Here is a 26028-nt window from a genome sequence, read left to right as displayed (position 1 = left end):
AGTACGGCTGTGCATGACTTAGAATAGTATCTAGATTTTGGTTGAAATGTTCCTTTTCATAAAAGTACGAATCAATTGATAGATTTTGTATCTTTTTAGTGTGTGTTTTTCCTTTATCATTTTTATGATGTATGGTTTTTGCTGCAGGTTTGTTATTTCCATGTGTTATAAAGTTAAGAGGAAACAAATTCTAAAAAAAAAAAATCTGGCCTCATGTATTGGCATCTCTGCTGGGATACATATCTGGTTTGTATGTGTCTCATTGTTGAACCAATTGGGGGTAACAGATGATAACAGCTTTGCAGTGCTTCAGTAGAATACCATGTGGTGTTATACAGCAGGGGTAGTCAACCTGTGGTCCTCCAGATGTCTATGGACTACAATTCCCATGAGCCCCTGCCAGCATGCTGTACAAAGATTCCTATAGCTAGTATGCATGCATTGTCTGGTATTTTCTCCAAAATTTGGAACCTGTGTAGGAAGTGTTTAAAAAGTCTCATATCTAAAAGTTGTGTACCTCTTGCAACTGGCTTGGAGCACTTTTGTAGTCAGATCAATAGAGAAGTTCTGCATATAATAGAATGTTGTATGAAACTTAGTTCATAACCGGTGTACTTGTCATACTATATACATTGAGATTAAATTATTAATTTTGAAACCGGATGTGAATTAGATTATTTGAAGATCTACTTCAATCAATTTTGAGATTATTCTTCAGAATACTTTATTGTGCAGCCAATTTTGTATCTTGTGTTTAGTTCTGTACCTTGCTACCAATAAGGGTTCAGGCATTGTTAGAATCATTGCTAGGCCAATAAAGAATTTCAAACTAAAGCATTTGTAGGCACATCACTGATGCACAGAACACACTGTTAGGAGTTATATTGTGTGTATAGTTTGTTTATTGCATTTTATATCAAAGGACAATAATTGCTTGCAAAAGTAATCCCAGAACTGGAAAATGCAGCACATTACTCAAACTAGGCGCACAGCACCCTCTCCTCTTCAGCTTTTGCTATTACCATACTTCGCTTATTCATTATCGTGTTATTTCATTGAGTGATCCTACGCTACTTTGCAACAGTAGATAGATACAATTGTTATTTGCTGAGGAACTCAAAGCACAGTGAAGTGACTTGCCCAGGACCATGCAATACATTAGTGGCAGCAGCAGGGATAGAACCCAGGAATTCTTTCTCTAAGTGATCTATTGCCAAACCTTAGAGCAGTACGCAGAAATCACAGGGGCTAAAAATATAATGGGTAGTAGACAGTACAGTGCAATACTGTGTACATTTCAAAATCAGCACCATTGATATAAAGTCTAATCATGCTTTTTTCCTCTTTCCCCACTTTTGGACATTTTCTTCATCTGGCTGCCCATCAATATTTAGAAGAAATGCATATTCCTACTCCTATTACTTGTAAGTACCTAGCTGGATATGATTTTCTTGAGCATGCACATTAGAGTTTCATTAAAAAAAAACTTTACTAGTCAGTCTCTCTCTCTGTCTCTCTCTGTCTCTGTCTGTCTGTCTCCATATATGAACCACTGTTTTTGGAATAGTTTGCATTTCCCTCTATTTTAACCCCTTGTGATTAGAAGAACATAGCACTGTTTTACTTTTCTTTGTCATTTAAATTCTTGTCCTTTAAGCCTCACTCATCCCTTGCAGCCTGGTCAAATAAATGATCTTTGTTCATTTAGGTTAATAGACAGCTAGTAACAGCCCAAACATCGTGCTGTAGCATTTGTCTTCCGCATCTTCCATCAAATAGTACCACTGAAAGCAGATGATCCAGTGTGATACAGTAGTTAGAGCCTGAAGTAGGATCTGGGAGATTCAGGCTTGAATCCCCATTCTACCATGGAAGCTTGACCGGTGAGCTGGGGCCAGTTACTGTCTCTCAGTCTGTAATGATAAAATAGAGGATGGGAGAAGAGTGTTGTAAGTTGAGAGAAAGTGGGGTATAAATATCTAGCAAATAAAATGCTGAGTATCTAAATTCATTGGGGCCACACAAGAGGTAAGATTTTTAACTTCATTTGGGATAGTGTGTTTCTCTTCATTACACAGCTGTATTAAGTGTGTGGATCAGGACGGTGGTCCATCTAGTCCAATACTATATTTCACACAGTGGCCCACAACTGTGGATTGTCCTCTGTGGATTATGATGACTTTTTACCAGTTTATGCTTCAGGGTGAAGTTCATGATAGATCAACCATCATGAACTTTCCACAAACTTTGAAGCTGTTCATGGAGGTCTGTTGCAGTTTGTGCATTAATACATTTTCAGACAAACTGTCTCCACTCAATCAAGATGTTTACCAAACTTCAAAACAGAGGGAGACAGAGGTTTCTCTGTGAGTTTGTTGTTACTGGTTTGTTCCTGAGCCCTTCCATAGATTCTTTTGCAGCAATCAAGCTCTATTTGGATCAACCAACTGAGAGAGATACTTCACGGATGAATGCAAAGACCCTCTTTCATTCATAACACAATTCCTTCTGTGAGTGAAAGGTTTCTGTGTGCAGAAGCATTTTTTTCTTTGAGCAGCAAGATGTCTTAGGATACATCTGTATACTTAGCTGCACCCTCGTGTGGGAGTGGGACGGTGAGAATCAAACATAGCTCTAGCCATTGACCCTCTGCTCATGAAGCCAAAGGCCCCTTATCTCAGGCATGGAGGGAAAGAGTTAGCTCAATAAATAGCAAAGACACTGAGCAAGTTCCCAGACAAACTGTTGGGTTTTTGTGTGTGTATGGGTTTTATTGTGTGTAGTTTAAATGACAAGACAGAAGTGAGAGTGAAGCAGAGAGAAAATGACATTAGAAACTAGGAAGTTGCTGCTCTTACCTGGCTTGATCTCAGACTTTTTTGTAGGAGAGTGATCAGTGAATGCACAGTGGAAATTTTCCATTTGGCTGCTGAGAGACTCTCTTTGAGGCAGCAAAATGGGGTGATATTACCTATGATAATACTGAGGAAATAGGATTATGTGGGTTCCATGAATATAGGAGCCCTTTCACAGTATTCCCAATGAAGTGCATTGCTGGTATGACAAAAACCACAGTCCCCTAGAATTCTACCAGCAACATTGATCAAGATTCAGCCATAGGGAAATGGCAGCAATGCTATTCCAATTATATAGGAATGAACATGAATGGCAGTTACAATGCATTTTAGGGAGTAACATGTCCTGCAGACTGGATATGGCTGGAGTCCCCTCAGCTCATCAGGAAGGATCATGTATCCTGCACAAAAAATTCTGTGTGTTAACACTTCTTATTCAGACATTGAAATAGCCCAAACTTAAGAACTCCCTCACATGTAGCATTTGGTTGTTTCCACATTTGAATGCTTTCATACTGCTCTGGGAATGAATAAGCTTCCACGCACATTGGCTGTAGCTGCATGTTTACCTGGCATGCCAAAGATGCCCACCCCAAGAACAAGAGCAGTACATAGGAGATTTATATACATTTTCTGAGTGATAGAATGCCAGCTGTATTGTTTCAAGCAGCCTAAAGGTGTTTTGCTCACCCCTGTATGTGTTGACTTATGTTTTGCCTCTATGCACCTATAGAGATTGTCATGCTGTCAGCCTTTGCCAATTGTGGCTACTCCTATTGCTTAGTAACTCTAGTTATGGGACCAGAGTAATCAGCTGAGGCTTCTCCTATGACATGTTCTTTGAGTTTTGCCTTTGTGTCGGGGGCTAGAAATTTACAGGCTTGTGCCTCCCAGTGGGGATAGACTTCCGTACTGAGGGACATCCTTATTAAAGATGTAAATATGTCCAATATAGATCAATGTGGTAAGTAAATTTCAAGCTACTAGATGAAATATGGGATATTAGGTAATTCCAAGTATTTAAACATTAAAACCAGACATTGCAGGGAGGAGGATCTTATTAGTATCAGGGTGGGAGCACTGGAGCAGAGCAACCTGTCTCCATGCACCATTTTCATGATGAGCTCTCCCATTTGCTATTTGCTTCATAGGGAAATATATATGCCCCATAATCTCTTTCTCAGTGTAGGAATTTTGACTCCCTCCCCAGTACTGCAGTATAATGCCAACATACATACCTAGAGGTCTTTAACTGAAAAAGTAACTTGAACCCTTGAACCCTTCATGCCATATCTAGTTTTTATAAGATTAACAGTGCAAAACAGGGTTACACAATTGAAATACATTGACTTTAGTGGATTTAGTAACTATGTTTAGGCATAAATCAGTTTGGAAGCATGTACTTTGTTTTAAGTGGCATAGGCATTGTGCTTCTTATTGGATTTCACACAAATAAAAATCTACGAAAAACAATTCCTAATATACATTTTGTAATATTTATCAAGAAAGAGCTTAGCTGTGCCATGTGGCTTAGTTAAGAATGAATCATAAATTTATTTGTTTAACATCATTTCTTTATTTTATGTCATTAGAATCTCTAATAGCTGTAATCCAGCTTTAAAACAGCATTTGCATTTAGCAGACAATTGCTATAATTTTTATGCATATTGGATTTTCTTTGGTTAGTACATCTGTAAAAGTTGTGAAAGGCGTGCCCCTTCCTCTTCCATTGCTGATTGGATTAATTCTGTTGTGGACTGAAAACTGATAGTCCCTTTGGTGAAGTTTCTGCAAGACAGTCCTCCCCCTGACACACACACACACATACGTATTAAGACAAAAGCCTGTATAATATAATAAGAGAAATATAAGCGTGGACATTAGGTCCCTTGAGTGCCAATCATTGTTTTAAAAAAAAACATTAGCAAAATCTTATAATGTGTTTTGTACACTGGAATGACTATTGAAAAAATAGATTCAAATAGGTAGCTGTATTGGTCTGAAGTAGCACAATAAAATCAGAGTCCAGTAGCACCTTTAAGACCAACAAAGACCTGGTGGAAGCACTCCATCTTGCAGGCCCTGCAGAACCATGAAAGTTCCTGCAGGGACCTCAGCTCTTCTGGGAGCTCATTCCATAGACCAGGGCCAGAACCAAAAAGGCCCTGGCCCTGCTTGAGGCGAGGAACCACCAATGAGTTAGCACCTGCAGCGTGCAAGGCCCTGCGGGAGGCATAGGTGGTCCCTCATATACGTGGGTCCCAAACTGTGAAGGGCCTTGAAAGTTAAAACCAAAACCTTAAACTTGATCCAGGCCACAACTGGCGACCAATGCAACTGCCGCAGCACTGGCTGGATATGGGCCCTCCATGGGGTTCCATTGAGGATCCTAGCAAATGCATTTTGTACCAGCTTCAATTTTTGGGTCAAGGACAAGTGAAGGCCCATGTATAGCAAGTTAGAGACGTCAATCCTGGAGGTGACTGTTGTGCAGATGACTGCGGCTAGGTGTTCTGAGGACAGGGAGAGCATTCACTTATGTTCTTATGTCTGGGGCGGTAATGCTCTGTTTTCTTGGTGCTTGGGGGAAGGGCTTGTGGAGTTCTGGCCCTGCTGGTGGGCCTCCTGCAAATCTGCAAAAGATCCATCCTTTGCCAAGCAGAAGTGCTTTCTATTTGCTGTACTTCAGAGTCTTCTCTAACCCACTAAGCTAGTTGGAATCACTACCAACCCCAAGAGACATTCCCAACCACTGTTTGAGATTCATGCATGGTAAAGTTAACAATAAGCGTAAACAATTGGTGTTGTGTGGAAAATACATTTTATTCCCTCTGCAGTCTCATGCATACGGAAATAGCAGAATCGTTTTTAAAAGAAGTGATTCACATGGAGTTATTGGGATAAATTTATACCAGCAATTTGGGGAAATGACACCATTTACATGCTGAATCTATTCCCATTTTATCTACAGCCCAGATGAAAATAAAACATCCATTCTCTTTTCATTTGTAGGATTCAGTCTGGAAAGTGCTGCTACTATGCCATCTTTTGCACATTTTTTGCACAGGGTCCTCATTCCTAAGCCCTATGAATGGAATGTAATTGTATTTATTAGAAGAGTGACATTATATTCTAGCTAACAACAGCCAATACTGTGTTTTATACAAGAGACTAGAATGTATGCCTTGAGAGATTGGGCCCATCCTTTCTGAGAGCCAACATGAAGTCTTCCTTTAAAAAAAAAAAAGTCATGTACTTTCTTTGTTTTCTTCTATCTTTCCTCCCCATCTCATTCATTTGTGTTGCCATCAGGTCACTATCCCTCCTGTGGAATGACACTTGTGTTAAAGGGAAAGGAAAGGTTTTTGTTTTGTTTTTTCTACCAGTGTCTTCCTTCCTACACTGTTCTTTAGGATAAGCTGTGCACTTCAATAAAACTACAATTTGGATCCAGGGCTTGGGTCAGACAATTTTTTTTGTTATTCCTATTTTTTGCAAGTGTTGTTACTGCCCCATTCTCGTCACGGGTTTCCACCCATTGGTGGAAGGTTCCCCACCCAGAGGTGGGGAAGGTTGGAGGGAAAGAGAATTAGCCAGCTTTGAACTCACCATGCCAGCATTATTCCCATTGAAGACTTCTCCCCACCAGTGGCATTGATGGCAGCAGGCTTTAATGCCCTCCCCCAGCCATAAAATGGCCGATGAGCCATGTGGGCTCCTAGACTTCCAAAAGGCTTGACTGTTGCAGCAGCCATTTCCTCTCCCCCACCACTGTAGGCTTTTAAAATCAGCAATGGAATGATATTATATTGGTATAACACTATAGAAGTATATGTGCCAAGCTGTTTAAATCATCAGCTTTCATTATGTTTGCGGTAAGTCTATATATCTCAACAATAGAAGGAAGTATATTTCCACTATGGAAAGATGGCTAGATACTTTCGGGGGTGGGGGGAAAGTGTATAAACACTGCTATATCATTACATCAATATAATGCTATTCAGTTGTCAGTTTTAAAGAGCACCACCCCAATGACAGGGGAACAAAAGGCCACTGTAACTTTATGAGAGTAGAGGAGCTCAGTAACCTGTCTGCCATTTTTTTTGGCTGTGGGGCAGACTCTGCTGCCTCCAGTGCTGGAGACAGGGAGAAGCCTCCAGTAGGGACAATGATGGCATGTTTAGCCCTTTCTCTTTCAAAATTCAAAGGGCTCTTGATGAAGGCCAAGTCTACCATACCATCAGCTATCAATTGGCATCCTTCTTGCCAAACATGAGCTGTTTCCCAGACTGGTTGGTTCTCTTTCCCTTCCTGCTCTCATGCCTCCCCAGAACACTCTCAAAATTCTGGAAGATTTTTTTTCTCCTACTGGAATTCTAGGAATGCTTTGCATCCTTTCAGGTGTCCCTCAACCAACCCAAACAAATAATTTTAGGTATGGCTTCAGCTCAGGTATATCTGAATGGACACCCTTATTTTCTAGTAGATTCTTTCCCAGGAATAAAATGTAAGGTCTGCATCATTAAGGAACAAACCCATTCCACTGCCTGTGCTTTGTATCCAACTGTATACAATTTTCATCATGGTGGAACTCAGGCTGTTACATTTACCTCCACCCTATCCATTCCTTTAAGTAAAGCTGATAAGTAAAGCCCAGTCTCTATGATCCAAGTCCTATACCAGAGCCGTTATACTATTTAGGTTCAAAATATGATCTCCAGCTCTGAAAGATATTTTTGTTGTTTAGATTACTCCTAGAATGAAAGGAAAGAAATCAGAACACCCTGTTTTTGTTGACTCTAAGTTCATTTGTATTTGATAAATCTATTTGATAAATCTATTTGATAAATATTTGAACTCTTATAGTGTTTGGAAGACTGTTCAAGAATTCATATTTTCAGATAATCTGTTAGGTTAAACCGGTCAATTACCACTGCATATCTTGCCCGAAATCCAGTCCTTCTTATATGACAGGGCTCCTTCCTTGGTGCCATGAAAGCAAATTGCTAATCTACATCCTTACATTCCCTTTCATTCTTGGACAAAGTGAAAGTAAAATATATGCTGATTCTTTGGTATTGGCATATTTCCGTTTCGTATGTGTCAGTACGTATTCTCTTACATTTTTCTTTAAAGAACCCATCCAGACGCTTCTATTTGCATACTGAGCAAAACACAAATGCTTCTTCTCACTGTTTGATAACTTGCCTGGTGAATTCCTGCCACTTTCACATTTCGTACAGCCCTGTAATCCACAAGGGGTTGACACTAATGTGATGAAAGCCACTTTCCTTAGATGTCCCAGTAGCTGTGCTTATGGATAGCCAATCAGAGAGGGGATCAGGAGCTGTCAGTGATATGACTTGTCAGCAATTCAGATATAGCATTTCAGTTGCCTTATTTGAGGAAGTGAAGCATTTTTCAAACAAATGCTTCTGTCATTCAGAAGACAGCTCAACATTCTGGCAGGCTATCTTCTATATTGGATCAAGCTCTAGAGGAGATGAATATTTTAACCTTTTTGTTAGTTTTAACCTTTTTTCTTTCTTCCTAGCAGGACTCTTGTGAGTTCAATTCAATTTCACTGGGAACATGGCAAATTTACAGAAGGGACCTTTGTCATCTCCTCTTTCCCAGTTCCCTACACTCATTCAAAAACTACTCATTAATGCCCGGGAAGACCATAAATCATCATCATGTGGTTACAGAAGCTTTCTAAATGCATTAAAAGTATTACCTCACTCTGTGTAATCCACCTTGATTTTCAGTGAGAAAAGTGTAGTTATAAAAAATTATAAAAAACATAAAACATAAAAAATTCATGGTCCTCCCAATGACATGCCAGTCCTCTGATTGGCCTTCACTGGGGACATGCCACCAGTAGGGTGATTTTTATACCATCCAGATCCATATGGAAGAGTGGTATAAAAATCTAAAATAAACTCTCCCACTGATGGTCAATCAGAGCCCCCCCCCCCCATCCTCCTCCGTGCTGCTTCCCAGCACATACCGTGAAGAGAAAAAGTCACCATAAAATAAGCACAGGAGTTGGAAATGCCCATCCAGGCATGCTCTGTCATCCTCTGCTGTGTTTGTTGTCCTCCTGGCTGCTTGGAGGCTGGGGAGGGCTGTCCAGGTGCATTCTGCCACACCTGGCCCATATACCCCACGCTCCTGGCTGCTGGGAGAGCTACGGAGGACTGTTCCACCCAGTTGCCAACCTGGCCCACTCTGCTCTGCTGGAACAAAGGTGACATGGCAGAAGGCAAGCAGCGGAAGGCCTCCTGCAGGACAGGGCAGCCCAGCCAGTGAGGTGAGCCACCTGTGGCAAGGCACAAGAAGCAGGGCGGAGAACGAGAGGGCTCCTGTAGCACAGGGCAGCCCAGCCACCAAGCTCAGCCTCCCTGCTCTGCAGGAGCCCTCCCATCCTCTGCCCTCCCACCCTTCTACAGCCCATTTTCAAAACAAGGTTTGTTACTGGTAAATTACATAAATAAATAAGTGTAATTTTTACCCATTCACTTTTTCCCTTGTAACCCCACCAGCACTCCTTGTGTGCGGAATCCCATTGGTGTTTCAGAGGATTCTCCAATCCTCAAAATTGGTTTGGTGAGGGGAACCCAGGAGTGGTTCAAAGAAACGTTGTATGATCCAACCATTGTGCTACAGCACTGTGAGAAACTAAAACTGATCCCCCATAAGTGGAGTTTGTTTTCCTGTAGGGACACGGAAGAAGAAGAGAGCCCAAAAAACTTATACAGTGATCTTCTTTAAAAACAGAGCTTGTAATGGAATAATCAGTCTTTTGAAAAAGCTTCAGCCTTTTCTTGTTTTTGTTTGTCTCCTTGTCACAATAATTCCACATGTTGAATAGTGAATTCTCACCTGAGTTTAGAGGAACTGTGTTTGGGGCGTTCTGGCTTACTTTCGTCACAGCAACTGGGAACAGAATGAAAAGATGTGAAAGTTTTAATTACTTATGCACACCTCTTCTGATATCTTCCAACACATATGTTGCATTTGAATTTAAAACAAGCCTCCACCCCAAAAAAACAAAACCTTCAAAACTGCAAATGTGTTGTGTTATGAAACAATTCAGGTCATCTAAAAGAAGGGCTTATTACACAACTTTTTCTGTGCAGCTTTCTTTGCTTCCTTACTCCCCAAAGGTTCTCATTGAAGTTGGCAAAACAGTTGCCACTTCAGTTGGTTTATGAGCTAGGTGAAAGATGCTGAGCCTCTACTAAACCTTTCAACATCCAAGTCCAGACCAAGGTTTCGGGTTCTCCCGTGTCCTCTGCAGGGACAAAGGGATCACTTGGAATTGCTTTGCTGCAGATGCGCCGTTGAAGCCTGAGTGTTCCGTTCTGCGTGGGCCATTCAAAATCAAAACACTATTGTTCATTTCCTGAAAAGCAAAGTGAGCTTGCCAGATCTAGCCCTTTGTCCATTATCATCATTTTGAAGCAATTGAAGCATCAGGACAGCCAGCTATTTGTTGCCAGAAATTATTTAAGCAGAATTTAATAAACAGTTCTCACCTTTGTTTATAAACCTTTATAAAGCATCAATAGCAATTCACCCCAGCAGTCCAGAGTGCTCATTACTGAGGACTTATTCATTTTAGATTAGCGTTTCCCACTGAGAAATCTGCAGTATTCCTGATGTCAAAGCAATTCATGTAGCCCTGTTCTATTAGCAAATCAAGAAGACTGCCCTACCTACAGAGCATACCGTTCAGAAATACTGAAGTCATTATTATATTAAGGTGTGATGATATAGGTATCCAAAAGCAGAGGACAAGTACAGCCCTTCTCAATCTTTTAACATTGAAAACCCCCTGAAACATCCTTCAGGCTTTGAGAAACCCCAAAAGGGGTGCTATCATGTAGCATATGTTTGGGAGGCATAGCTGTGTACATGCCCACCCATGGCCCCTCCCCTTCCCACTCCCTCCAGGCCCATTTTGTCAGGGGCAACATAACGATATATGGTCATATCACCCAATAAATGTTTAACAAATGTGTAGACAATAACAAGGCCCAAGCAACTTGGGTAAAGGTTTGGGTAAAGAGGATGCGACCACTGCTGCCTTTGTTGTTTAATTGGGAAGTTTTACTAGGTTTTATTGTATTTTAATGTTTTATTATGTGAACCGCCATGAGACCAGTTGGGGAGCAGCGGTATATAAATTGAAAAATAAAGTAAATAAAATCTATAACAAATTAACTCCCATCAAGAAGCCTCATGGTTTCACAAAAGCCTGGACTAGTATGATAGGCTGAAATGTCACTAGTTCTTTTGTTTTTTAATTATTTATAGACCATCTTTCTCACAGGTAATCTAGGCAGATTGCACATAACGAATCAGAACAATCCCCAAAACATGATATTCAATAATTAATGCATTAGGATATTAGAAGACTGGAACCGGCAGAAAGAACAGAACACTAGTATGTATTGTTGAATCTGTATCCATTTCCCCTTCACAAGAGCCATCCTTATACCCATCCATACTTATACCCAACACTGTTCTGGGACTGCTTTCCATTGAACTCCGTAGGCTTTACTTCAGAGTAAATGTTTTATTGCTTATACAGTGCCATCACTATGCATGGTGGTATAAGAAAACAGTTCCTGTTCTCTTAATCTAAAAGGTGACATATCATAGAAAGCAAAAGGAGGGAACGATGGTACAAGTAAAGGTAGGAAGAATTTGGATTCATTGAAATTACAGGGGATGCTGGGAACATGCAAAGGCTCCAGTGATGTTCTGACATGGTATCTGAAGGAAGTGAGAGAAGTGGCATCATTCTGGCTTGCTGGAAAATAATTTGAGGCATAAGGTGCCCCAAGGGAGGAAGTGTAGAGACATTTGAGGGAGAAGGAAATCTCTGAGTAGCTGAGGTTACTGGAGCTAGAGGAGGCGAGGTCTGAGGTATTGGTGCTGTGGGATATGGACTGGGGAGATAAGGAAAGGACACTGTCATGAAGAGCATTGAAGGTAAGGAATGTTGGTTTATTCTGGATCCAAAAGTAAACAAGAAACCAGTATAGCGATATAAGGAGGAGCAGTACATTGTAAGAATGACAAGGGAAGTGAATGATTATTTATGGCAGAGTGCTTGGGGGCTTAAAAGCAGAGAGGAGAAAGTTAGAAAGTCAAAGAGGCCAGAATGTGACCCAGAGGGTGAACAAGAAGGGCTATAAGTTTTGATGTGTTGTGAAATATGACAGAAGAACTATGAGGAACAGTTTTAGAATGCTTTGGGCTGATCCTGCATTGAGCAGGGTGTTGGACTATATGGCTCCTTCCAACTCTATGATTCTATGATTCTATGAAAGAGAGAAAGCAGGGGCCAAGACAGAGGTGTGATTTTATGTTTTGGTGCAGATGGTGAGCAAAGGAAGGCTTAGGAGAAAAGATGTAACATTCTGTGTTGACCATATTAAGTCTATGGTAACAATGAGTCATTGATAGATACATACATGATGAGTATTGTGTATGAAGGCTGATGATGCTCTATCCACTATTGATGATGCCTGATGGGAAATAGTGATGACAGGCCTGGGTTATTTTTAATAACTGGCCTTTCATGATGGAGGGTTCTCAGATGCCAGTTGTACCCCTGCCTTATAATTAGCGGCAGCTCCTCAAATGAGGAGAAAAATCAGCTGCTAATTTCTTGCTGTGTTGTCTGTTTATCTTGCAGCTGACAGCCATATAGTTCCCATGTGGAAAATTGTAAGGTGTATTAATAACCAAATCCATACTGGAATGTATCGATTTGAATGTCTTTAGAGGAAGACTTTTTTTTAAACGTTTGGTTCACTACAGCTGTGAGGAAACGGACAAGTGGGAAGGATGTATACATGTATGCAAACTGGAGATAATTGTCAGAAAATATTATCAGTATTTAGCATAGGGCACAAGCTGTTTCATTAGAGGCACATCTATCCCCCTCCCCCCATGATACATTTTTCAGGTGAGATTATGAAAATGTAGTTTCGATGACAAGAAACTAGAGGAAAGGTGGCCGGAAAAGGCAGCCAAATTCTCACACTGCAGATTATTATTAATTTGTTTATCTTATTTATAGCCCACCTTTATCCCTCAGATTCAAGGTTGGATTACAGCAGGGGTAGTCAAACTGCGGCCCTCCAGATGTCCATGGACTACAATTCCCAGAAGCCCCTGCCAGCATTCACTGGCAGGGGCTTCTGGGAATTGTAGTCCATGGACATCTGGAGGGCCGCAGTTTGACTACCCCTGGATTACAGTATAGAAACGGGGGTGGGGGGGAGAGGATGGGACAGCATAGGATTAATGAACAATGCAGTGGGACTCTGCGTACAAAACTGAATGACAACATGAACAGCAGATAGGCCAGCCAACATAGGGCGAGCATTGCAGAATGTAGCTGTAAATCACGAATCCCCCTGACATGTTGCAGAACTTTTTGTTTGTTTCCTTTGCTGCAAACACTTCTGATTTCCAAAAATCTTTCATGGAGGTCGTGGTGATTTTGATTGGATGGAGACACTTCACTCGCAATTAGATGCCAGTTATGCAAACTCAAGTTCCGTTAGGATCATGCATGAAGAGTACTCCAGTGTTGGCTTCCCCAAAACTCAAAGCACTACAGAAGCACTTATGTGTACACACGCAGTCTCAGAAAAGGGTCAGGTTTCCTGTCTGCTGAAGTGTGCCGTGCAAATCAGGGGTCTTGTGTGACTATGGGGAGTAACGTTAATCAGTAAGAAGATACAGAATCAGTAAATTAACTGAATCAAATTGAACCAGTCTGTTAAGGCATCATAGAAATGAAGGAAGAATAATGGTACAGTGTCTGCGAAGAGAGCCTCCTGGTCAAATGAAATGCCTGATGCTAAAGAGTATGATTAAATACTCAAAAGAAAGTGAATAACATGATGCATAATTACATATCCAAAGCAAATAAATAGACACAGCAGAGAACAGTATTTTAGACAAAGCAACTAAGAACAAAAATTAGCAGTGATCAAGCTCTCTCAACAGAGTTACACCCCCCTAAAGCCTTGCCTAGAAGTTGGAGCAACCCTGCTTCAGTGGTTAAGGAGTGCAGACTTCTAATCTGGCGTGCCGGGTTTGATTCCCACTCCTTCCCCACATGACCTTGGGCTCACCACAGCACTGATAAAGCTGTTCTGACCAAGCAGTGATATCAGGGCTCTCTCAGCCTCACCCACCTCACAGGGTATCTGTTGTGGGGAGAGGAAAGGGAAGGTGAATGTAAGCCACATTGAGACTCCTTCGGGTAGAGAAAAGCAGCATATAAGAACCAACTCTTCTTCTTCTTCCTCCCCCTCCCCCTCCTCCTCCTGGAATTTGTCTAATCTCTTTTCTGTTTATGCCTATGTCCATCATTACATACTCTAGCAGCCTATTTTGCATTTTAGTCACTTGTTCGATAAAGCAGGTTATCCTTTTGTTCGTCTTGAATCCACAGCCTATCACTTGGTTCTAGTATTTTGGGAGAAGGAAAAAAGTTCTGTCTGTCCACTCCTATCCCATATATAAGTTTATAAACCCATATCATGACCCCTCCCCCCTTAGTTGTCTCTTTTTGACCATTTCCTCACTGCGGACTTTGCTGCCCCGGCTCCCATGCAGGAATACAAATCCAGGGTAGACAAGGTACACTGGGCCAAATGCTCTGCCATGCAGGAGCAGGAAGAGGTGGAGCAACCTGCCCCGGCTCAAATTCCAGCCAGCAGCCCAGCACAAATCCTCCAGTGCGGAAATGGTCTTTGAGACTGAAAGTGCCAGCTTTCCCCATAGGAGAGGTGTTCCAACTCATCTTGTATTCTTCATATTGGAGATGCAGTGACCAGAGCTGGTTGCAGCATTCCAAATAAGACTGCATCATATGTCTACAGCAAGTTCAACCCTGTGAGAATGCACTTAAATTTGGTTTTTGTTTATGTTGTTGTTCCAATATGCACCACCTTACACCTGTCTTCATTGAACTTTATTTACCACATAGTTGCCCCCTCACTCAGTTTGTGGAGATTCTTCTGGTGCTCTTGACACTCAGACTCAGTTTTTATGATTTTGGATAAGAGTGTCATCTACAGACTTGGCCACTATACTATTTATGCCTAGTTCCAAGACATTTGTAAACTGATTATAAATAGGACAAACTCCAGTCCTGATTTTTGTATGATCCCACTGCTTACTTCCCTCCACTGAGTGAATGAGTTGCTCACATACATTATTGGCCACTATGCAATTTTTGCACTATTGCTATCATAGGCAATTGGATTGGATTGTTCTCACAGGAACTTGGGAATGATCACTATGGCTAAGAATATTCAGTGATGAGTAGATAGAACCCTTGATCATTTTGTGAACTTCTTTTGTGTATTTTCATGGATTATGATGGGGTGTACACATCACATCCTATATAGATCATTTCTATACTGATTTTATTGATATTTATTTACTTTTCCATTGAAATGCACTTCCTAGACCGCTTACAAAAACTTTGCTAGCAGTTCTCAGAAGTGACAGTGCCCACAACTTCCTGTCAGTATGGATTAACTCTTAAACAGAGACTGGGACGTGCCTAATGTAATTTGTGTTTCATTTCAACATTTTCTTAAATGAATTAAGTTATGGAAGATTTTTTCTCAAGGTTACAGCTGAAATTTCTCAAAATGCAGCATTATACTTTTCAGTGCATGCTTAAGAACCTGTCCTCAGTTGAAAACATTGGATCTGAATAAAATAATAGGCATATATGCTATAATATATTTGTATGCATTACTTTTATCAAAATTCTAATTGGGAAGAATTTGTAGGGGTAAAATATGAAAGATTTCTGCTGGAACTTCAGGCCTATTGTTTAGGTCACCAAGGCTGAGAAATGAGGAAGAAATTAAGAACACATGAGTGAATTTCAGATTACAGATTGGGGCACACATAGGATAATGCACTTTCAATGTGCTTTTGCAGCTGGATTTTCCAGTGCAGAACAGGATGATCTACTTTGAAAGTGCATTGAAAGTGCATTATCGTACATGTGCGGAATGGGCCTGAGAATCACAAGTGATTGCCTGTTGGAAAGATTCCCTGTGGAAAATAGGAAGAGCATCAAAGAGATCTGCTTGTTGTACAAAGTTTGAGTCCAGTGGCATTTTTAAGACCAACAAGGCTTGATTCAGGGTATGTGCTTTAGTGGACATGGGCACCATTTGACAAGGGCTCATACCTTGAAAAAAACTTTGTTAGTCTTAGAGGTGTTACAGGACTCAGAATTTGTCCTGCTGCTTCAGACCTACTGCTCATCTGAAACTATCTGCTTGTTGTGTAGTTTTGGACTTTAATGGAAAGTTTTAAAGGGAACTTGCAAAGCATCCACTACCTGCAGACTAAAGTGACATGATCCATTATACATCCTCAGAGACCCTCATTATCCCATGTGAGTAAGACTTTTCTTTTCACTTTCGTGGGTCTTTCTTTGTTTCTGATCATGCAGACAGTCCAGCCAATCCCAGCAAATGTTATTCCCTTATGTGCAGTCACTGATATTCCCCCTATGCTGCCTTCATAAGGTATTGTCTTAGGGGATGGTGGTTTTGACACCTGTTGAAGTTATTTTTGTATGTAGATATTGGGGTTTTAATGGGATTTTATGGGGATTTTATTGTATTATTGTATGGATTTTTGTGTAACCCACTGCAAACTGGTCTCCAAGGGTGGTGGACTAGAAGTCAAACAAAACAAACAAACAAATAAATATATTGAGTATATTTATTAGCATCCTTGATATTAGACTGTAATATTTGAATGAGCCCTCATTTACTGTGACCATGGATACTGTTCCAGTCCCCTAAATGTAACTCTTTCATGCAGTTTTTAAGCTGGAATAAAAGTGCTGCTCAAAATACAAAAAGATACCTCCCTTAATCTAATCTAATGATACTAGTTGTTTTTTATTGGAAGCAGAGCATAAATGGACTCTTAAGATAGACCATGTGCCCCATAAAATGCAAGGAGAAAAATGTAGGGATCTTTTTCTTTGAACAACTGAAACAGTCAGGCATCATGAACTTGAAATCACAGCCTACAATGTGACTGCCCCTTGAGACCCAGTTTGGGGTACTGGTTAAAAGCAGAAGCCTCTACTCCGGAGAGCTGGGTTTGATTCCTGATTCCTGGGTGTCCTTGGGTCAGTCAGTTTTTGCAGAGCTTTCTCAACACATATCCCCTTCTCACAGGGTGTCTGTTGTGGAAAGATAGGCAATTATAAACTGCTTTGAGACTCTTTTGGAGGTCCCACATCCAGCCAACTCTCCAACAGCTGCACTGGATACCAGCTGAATCCTAGATCAGGCTTAAGATCTTGGTAATCACTTTTAAGGCCATACACAATCTGGGCCCAGTGTCCCTGAGGGACCACCTCACTGTCTATACCCCCCAAAGAGCTCTACGTTCTGCCACTTCCAACTGGCTGGTGATCCTTGGCCCCAAGGAAGAATTTCTGACCTCAACCAGGGCCAAATGTCCTGGTTCCCACCTGGTAGAACAAGCTCACAGACGAGATCAGAGCCCTGCTGGAACTAACACAGTTCCACAGGGCTTGTAAAATAGGGCTCTTCCACCAGGCATTTGGTTGAGGTCAACCAAACCAACAACACCTACTGGGCAATTCTGAACGGACCAGCCTATAGGGTCACAGTTAACAGGTTAATTTTGTTACCATTAGTTATAGAATGTCATTGATAGCATTGTTACCATTGTTATCAATTGATGTTATACTCAATGATATTGTACAGATTATTATGTTCTTCCCTGTTCTGTGTAAACCATCTGATCCGCAAGAGGAAAGCAGTATATAAATATATAAATAAATAAAATAAAAAGCGGGGTACAAAAAACCAGTTTTTCTCCTTCTCCTAAGGATGCATGAACCTGTAAACATTAGCCATTTTAGGGAATACCAATATTCAAGATTCAAATTGTTCTTACCCAATTATCTTTATTTGAAATGTGCTGTTGGTAGAGAATCTTGTGAGTAGCATGGACCACTAAAAACAAATAATTTCTCCCAGATCAAATCTAATTTAGAAGCTAAAATGAATAAACTGAGACTATTGTACTTCTCACATCATGAGAAAACAAGACTCATTGGAAAAGACAATAGTGCTAGAAAAGTTGAAGGCGACAGGGAAAGAGGAAGACATGGGATGAGATGGATTGGCTCAAAAAAGGTAGTCACAGTCTTCAATTTGCAAGACCTGAACAAGGCATTTCAAGACATTTTGGAGGTCATTAATTCATAGGGTTGCCATAATTCGGAAATGACTTGATGACATTCGACACATACACAATTTTCTTTAAAAAATGAATTCAGTAATAACCTTTTCACATATATGTTATGCTTGTCATTTTTAACATTTAGCACTTTTCCAGTTGATTGCAATGTCTCCTGGTGTATAAACTGCATGACGTTTCTCTATGAGAGGCCATCTAGGTCTTAGAACTCCTAGGTGTATCTACACCCTGCATATTTAAACACTGCTTGGTTTTTAAATGCCTGCAGTGCTAAATAAATATGGTGGATAAATAATTGAAAAGATGGATTTCCTATTCTCGAATCAAATTAATTTTTAGTTAGAGGGAGACATATGATTTAGGTCCATTTTTACTAAGAGCAAATCAATTTAATTTATGGGGGACTTCACATAATTGAATTTCATTATTCAGTCTTCGGTACAGAGAACATAGGATGGGAAGAACCTTCTTAAAACAATCTTTCTCTTCCTTTTCTTGCTTTTGTATTATTTTCTTATCGACGGAGGACATTCTTTATGATATCTTTCTGGGCTTCTGGTGTATGGAATGCCACGATGCATTTTTAAAAGACATTTAGGTGTGCAACTGTGTTGGTCTGAAGCAGCAGAACAATGTTAGAGTCTAGTGGCCCCTTTAAAACCAATAAACTTTTGTGTGTACACACATTTTTTCAGATTCAATGAAATGGAAATTATTGGTCCATACATATAAGCAGAAGGTGAATAGCAAATTAGCATACAGCACAGTGAAGCTGTTTAACAGATTCAAGGACCAAACAGAGACCCAGCCGTTACACTTCATCCTTACAGCATTTTCTTCTTATGAAGTAGGGCAATTGGCTGTATAGAGTTATCTCCCTGTCCCCAGATCAGAGAAATTCATTCAAATCTACCAGTCCAAATTACATTACATTGCATTTTCTATTCTAATCTATTATTACAAATATAAAATAAAGAGAACATACAGCCCTTCTGGGAGATTGGTGTGAATACAAATGTAGGGGCTAAATGAGGTGAACATATGTAGTGAGATAAGAGGAAATCAATATCCCTATTGAGTCCTGGAGATTCCATTGTTCAGCATGTTATAATAACTTGCAACTCAGCAATTTCACTTTCTAGTCTGTTCCTGAATTTCCTTTGCAATAAAACAGCCACTTTGAGGTCACCCACTGAGCATAATGGCATGGTCTCCATTAATTACTTTCAGCATTTCACAATTAAAGATTCACCTGCCCATCAATTTCCAATGTTGACATACATATTTCCTTCACTGGTTTTTCCTAGAATTAAACCCAAACAAATGGCAACCATAAAAGCTAAGTTTGTTATTCCTGTTTGGACCATAAATCTGTTAACCACCATCATTGTGCTGTATGCTAATTCACTGCTCACCCTCTACCTATATGTGTGGACTCCTGTGATCCATTTCATTGTTTCTAACTATGTTTGTGTGCACACAAAAACGTATACCTTGAATAAAACTTTATTGGTCTTAAAGGTGCCACTGGACTCAAATTTCATTTTTAAGCAGTTTTGGTCCTCTGATCTGGAGCAGTCAAATGTCAACAGAGGCTTAGCTGATCATGCTTCGTTGTTCCCATGCTGTTATCAGCTGGAAGTAAAGATTGGAATCATTCATTCTTTGGGGGAAGGTGTTTTTAGAGGTTCTTGTTTATGCTAGAGAATTTTCTATCGTTTCAAATGGACTACGATTTTGGCATGTAACACAGGTGAATCCCCTGCAGCTGGATGTTCCATGCCCTCTGATTCTATCAACACCAAGCTCGCTGATGGAAAATCTAGTACAGATTACCCTCGTAGCAATTCTGCCTCTGTGGATAAAAACATTCACCAAACCATGCATCTAGAATCCATCTAGTCCATCATCCAGTTTCCAGCAGTGACCTCACAGAGGAGGCCACAGGAACTCCATCCCTTACACCAGGGGTAGTCAACCTGTGGTCCTCCAGATGCCAGCATCTGCTGGCAAGGGTTCATGGGAATTGTAGTCCATGGACATCTGGAGGACCACAGGCTGACTACCCCTGCCCTACAGCACCCTCCCTAAAGAGCTGGAGTTCAGAGGCATATTTCCTCTGAACCCAAATGAGTTCATAAGTGAATTATTATGCTAATGAAAAAAATCCCTGATCCTCTAGAAATTTTTGTTACTTAAAAACATTATGGATGTGAGCTAGGAAGCGGAAGAAATGTGTAAAACCTTTTGCATGCCAACTATTCCATGCACCCTTTTCATTAGATTTGCATTCAGATGTGAAATGCAAAACCAGTTTTAAACATCACTTGTGAATACAAATTGGCTGTTTATATCTAAGGTCAGCAACAAATATTGCAGGAAAACTAGGCTGGGAAGAAAGGCAGTCCACTTCTTCCCCAAATATCCTCTAAGCATGTCTGTGCTATACTGAAAGCTTTCTTTTCCCTCTGGTTTGGCAAATGGGAAAGGGGAGACACAATATGAGGGGAGTGGCTCTGACATCTGCCAAACATCAGCTGGGGAGAGGCCGTGGTTTTGGCTTTTTCTACTTCTCTCCTAAGACACTACCATTTCCCTTGCTCCACCAGTTCTAAGGGCCACTTTTGCTTGCTCTTAATTTCCGTGGCACCCCATTGCTGTTTCCGCACAGGCACTCTCCATTACTATGGCTTCTAATGGAGATGCAACACAACACTCCATCACATTTGCTACAAGCCCTGCATGCAAGTTTGAGCCAAAAAGATTGCCCCCCCCCACCCTTTTTTTTCTTTAAGGTATCATTTTCCTTGGTTGTTAAATAAAGGGGGACCAAAAGAAGAAGAAGAAAAAAAAACTAACCATGATTTCTTCCTTCTTCAATATACCTTGAAGGAAACTAGCCAAGAAGCAAAAGGAGACTCAGAGCAGCACGCAGAGAGAAATGGGCCCTGTTGCTGCTTCCGACAAGACCGCCACTAAGCTCAGTGCTGTTCATAATGAAGAAGCTTTTTCTTCGAGCTGCCAAGATGTTAATGGATTCAGTAAGTTTCGCGTGCGTGCCGAGCGTACCGCCATATGTAGGGGAGTGTTTATCAGTTAAGAGATTTGAATACCATGGGGTCCCCAACCTACAGCTCTGCAAATAAATTTGAGGGGATAAACAGTGATGCAATCTAACTGGGAAGGTGAAATTGTGACCCAAGGGTGGGATGGGGGGCTTTCCTTGGGGGAGAAAGATGACTCAGATATACTGCTCTGGGACCAAAAAAGGTCTTAATTTTTTTTTTTGTAATCTACCCTTATTTGGGCAGGTTGCCCTGCCCCCTCCAAAAGTGGCCAATGACGGGCTTGGAGGGAGTAAGTAGAGGAGGGGCATCTGCCATTTAAGCATTTACTGGCTGAGGCTTCTCTCATTTCTGGGAGTCGTGGCAGGGAGGTGTGCCCAGCTGACACCACTTCCTGGTACCTCCTAGCCTAAAAAATACTGCAGCGGTACTTCCACTGTCAAAAGGTTGAAAAAGGCTATATTCATGTGTACAGGGCTGCAGAAAGCTGCCCAAGAGCCCACCTAACTGAGACCCAGTTGCCTTGAGTCATCTTCCACTAATCCATCCTGGCACAAATGATGTTCCAATGTAAAGCTGAGAGCTAGGCTTGTCTCTGTTTCTGTCCCTATGGTGTTGCCCTTTCCACTGTAACAGGCCTCTTCATTTTCCTAAAAAAAACCCCACATTATTTAAATGTTTCAGTCTAAGCAGAATTATACTGTTCTAAACTCACTGACCTCAGTGGACCTAGAAAGACAGTAATTTTATTTGGGGATTGAACTACAAGGCAAGTATCTGTTCTATTGAATTATGGCTTGAGTAGAAGATCATGGACATGATCTCTAGGACTACTGCCCTGGAAGCTGATGCTAGTGAACATCCACCAACTACTGATGTTGCTGCAGCTGATCAAAGCAACAACAATAGCCCTTGGCCAAGTATCGCATGCAAATAGTTCTATCTTTTCCCCTATGATCATGTACAGACTTTATTTTATGGTTCTTGGGACTTGCTGTATAACTCTTGGGCCCAGCTCTCAGATATACTTTGAGCCTGGCTACTTTTTCTGACATTGGAAAGAGGAGCTGTTAAACCCAGTGGAATTGTAGTGTCCACAAGTTTGTTTTGCTTTCTGAAATGGAAGGACATGTTTCTATAATGTCATTGTCAAAAAAATGGAAGGACTGACTAAGAGAAGGCATAGGAAGTGGAGGACTGTGGGTTTTTTAAATTACATTTCTGGGCTTTATTTTCTTTAATCTCATTCTCTAAAGGAACATATGGCTCAGTTATTAATCAGAACTAACTGAAAGCACGTTGTGCTGTGCAGAACTGTGAGCTACAACTGTTGCCAATGTGAAAGCAAACCCTATTCCTTACTGTCTTGTTTGCTTTGCATTGCTATCTGTGGGTTCTGCAGAGATTTCTCTTCCATCTGCTGTTCTTTCACCCAGTATGACCCTTACTCTTTAGGCTGTACTCCTGTAAAGAAAAGCAGATGTCTTTAGTTGCATTTCGATTTGTCTTTTCCGCATGAAAGTGGTCACAATTGGTACTGTTGTCCTGGGTGTAAACTGCATGGAGCTTTTATTCCAACCCCAGATCAATTCAGTCCCTGCCCTCTACACAGAATGCGATTTCCGTTTGGATTTTGGGCGATTTAAATTTTCCTTCTGAAGCAAGAAGGATTGATCTGGAGTGACCCTACCTTTATTGTGTGATATCTTAGAGTGCTTTTAATGCTCAATATCCAGATTGGGAAACCAAGCTCTGTGGTAGAGAACCTCTGATAGGCCACACCTGGTCATGTGACAAACTTGTCTTAAAGGAGAAGCCCCTAATTTCTCTCAACTTCTGTCGGTCCTGGATTTTTCCTCCCTCCTCTGCCTTTTTCGATCTTCTCCCCCACCCCTCCAAGAAAAGAAAGTGGCCCCCTGCCTGGCTCCTCTCCCTCGCCTTCAAGAAAAGAAAGAAAGAGGCTTGGCTCCCCCCCCCTTCTGAACTACCTTAGCCACGTGCAGAACACTTTCCTGTTTCAATGGGGAGGGGGGGGAGAGGAAGACCCGAGTTCAAAGCGATCTGAATTCAACAGGATTGACAATGGAATAAAGAAAGTAAGTGCAGACTCTGCCCTGGTGGCCTTGCTTTCTTATTCTTTGATGGTCAGAAGTGCAAAGTAGTCCATAGTCCTTGTCCCTTTGCCAAAGAATCTTTCTGAATCATTTTGTTATGTTACTTTCCTTACATCTCCCTTCCCACTAAAAATGTCATGATGGATATAAAGAATAACCTACATTTGTAAAGGCAGATAACTCTTGGAGAACCAATTATTCTATAATTGTGTTTTTCTAATCAAAGCCCTTTTGATGAGTGTTCTGAAATAAGGTGGGTGGTGAGGAGGAGGAGGAGGTGGTGGTGCAGGTACAGCAGCTGCAACAGCAACAGGTGCAGCAGGTACAGGTGTAATCCTTTCCATTCTAAAGCCTTGCAGGTCATGGTAGAATAAGGGGAACATTGCATATGCATAGTAACTGAAGTCAAGGAGCTGGCCTTTTAAAATGGAGAGTCACCCCTCCTTTGTTTGAAGGAGTCTGGAAAGTCTCCCATGCACACAAATTAATGAGTGAATTGGGATACACCATGCTTATTTGAACACCGCATCTCCATGTGTTCATGGAGCACTTGACTTAGTGAGGTGGTTAAGGATATATTTCTTTCTCCTTGTAGAGGGGCATTTTTGGTTGCAGGTCTTATATTGGGTTGCAGTTTTTCTCCAAGAAGTTTTTTTTTTCCTCAGCTCAGCTCTGCAGTTTATTCCCCCCCCCCCAAAAAAAAATCAACTTTAATTCTATCCCTTAGCAAATGCTGCAGTCATTGCCATTTTCGTTTCATTGGCAAGCGTGAGCAGATAGAGAAGATAAAAAAAATCTGGCATGTGTTGCATGTGAAATTGTTCTGTGATATAAATGTCATCTTTTGGAGGTGCTGTGATTTTATCTAGTGCTTTACAGAACAAATGACTACAGGTATTCATTCAGCAAAACTCATGATAAGGGAGCTAAAATTATCCACCAGTATCCAAGAAGAGCCCAATGATGCGCAAACAAGGTCATAACAGAGAGCACATCTCATGTAACCTGGCATCCCATGAGCATGATGAGCGAGACACTATCAAATGATCAATGATGCACTAATGGTACAGTCCTGCACAGAAGCACAACTGTACCAATGGCAGGCTGATGGACTGTCATGGTGAGGGTTATAGGTAAAGAAGAACTGCTGCGACTGATCCAAAGGAGAATATCGTATCCTGGACACCGAGGGACAGGAGAAAAAGGAGGCAAATGTTAGGAATTGATATTGACTGCCTGTTTAGAAAACTCAGTTTGAAAATAAAGAGAATGAAAATGTACTTTTCAGGCAGAGAGCACTACAAAGGAAAACCCATGGGAAGGATGTTAGAATGCCGAGAAGTGGAAATCTGTTGTTGTGTTCTAAGGCAGGGGTAGTTAACCTGTGGTCCTCCAGATGTCCATGGACTCCAATTCCCATGAGCCCCTGCCAGCTCATGGGAAGCTGGCAGGGGCTCTTGGGAATTGGAGTCCATGGACATCTGGAGGACCACAGATTGACTACCCCTGTTCTAAGGATATGTTCCAGGAGCCTAGATGGAACCAAGGAGGAGTCATATGAGCTGCCATAACCAATATGGATATAAATACATTCCTCATATATGTTTTCATAGTTGTCTATGAAATTCATCAGTTGCAGAATTCAGAGTGAATATGCAACTTCCAAAAAGGAGATAAGCTCTTTTGCAGGTGGGAATGAAATGGCGGTAGTGACAGATTTTATTTTCCTGGGCTCCAAGATCACTGCAGATGGGGATTGCAGCAAAGAAATTAAAAGACACTTGCTCCTGGGGAGGAAAGCTATGGCAAATCTAGAGAGCATCCTAAAAAGCAGAGACATTACCCTGCCAACAAAAGTGCGTTTAATCAAGGCTATGGTATTCCCAGTTGCAATGTATGCCTGTGAAAGTTTCACCATAAGGAAGGTAGAGGGTCAAATAATTGAGGCTTTTGAATTCTGGTGCTGGAGAAGACTCTTGCGAGTCCCTTGGACTGCAAGGCGAACAAGCTGGTCAGTCCTAGAGGAGATCAGCCCGTACTTCTCCTTAGAAGGCCAGATCCTGAAGATGAAACTCAAATACTTTGGCCACCTCATGAGAAGGAAGGACTCCCTGGAGAAGAGCCTAATGCTGGGAGCGATTGAGGGCAAAAGAAGAAGGGGACGACAGAGAATGAGGTGGCTGGATGGAGTCACTGAAGCAGTTGGTGCAAACATAAATGGACTTCGAAGTATGGTAGAGGACAGGAAGGTCTGGTGGATCATTGTCCATGGGATAGCGATGGGTTGGACACAACTTCTCACCTAACAACAACAACAACAACATAGATGTAATTAGATACATAGATGCCTGAGGTAAGGTATGAATTACAGAGGTACCCTCAAAAATACACCCTCCTGAGCATTATTGCTTAACACATTCTACAGAATGATAGGAGTGTATGACACCATCTTCAGTCCTCTTTCAGCATTAGCAGTCTTGAACTAGTTTTGTTTTTAATTGGAACTTTACCTTTATTGGCTGAGATATTGGGCTACATGAAATCAGCAGCACTGTTCCTGGAAAAGAAGTTTAAAAATAAAAGAAAAACTTCCAATGGCTCTTCCCATGTCTTTATCTGAAATCTCTCCTCCATGGTTGGTGGATATTGATAATTGGATCAGAATAGGGACAAAAT

General features: G+C 41.2%; 1 protein-coding gene across 10 annotated transcripts in view; it reads left to right on the top strand.

The window, feature by feature from the left end:
* The window catches only part of PTPRT (protein tyrosine phosphatase receptor type T), a 769637-nt gene that overhangs the window by 634056 nt on the left and 109553 nt on the right, over positions 1–26028 (top strand). For 9 of the 10 annotated variants that reach the window (XM_077335394.1, XM_077335393.1, XM_077335395.1 and 6 more), the window contains 2 exons: positions 1395–1424; positions 21066–21214. In XM_077335394.1, the coding sequence (XP_077191509.1) occupies positions 1395–1424; positions 21066–21214 (179 nt within the window). The remainder of the gene's footprint in view (positions 1–1394; positions 1425–21065; positions 21215–26028) is intronic. The other variant, XM_077335396.1, reaches the window with a different exon arrangement.

Source organism: Paroedura picta, chromosome 4, assembly GCF_049243985.1.
Source record: "Paroedura picta isolate Pp20150507F chromosome 4, Ppicta_v3.0, whole genome shotgun sequence".
NCBI classification, from domain to species: Eukaryota; Metazoa; Chordata; class Lepidosauria; order Squamata; family Gekkonidae; genus Paroedura; species Paroedura picta.
The sequence above is the reverse complement of the archived record's forward strand: the minus strand, read 5'-3'. Positions and strand labels throughout refer to the sequence as shown.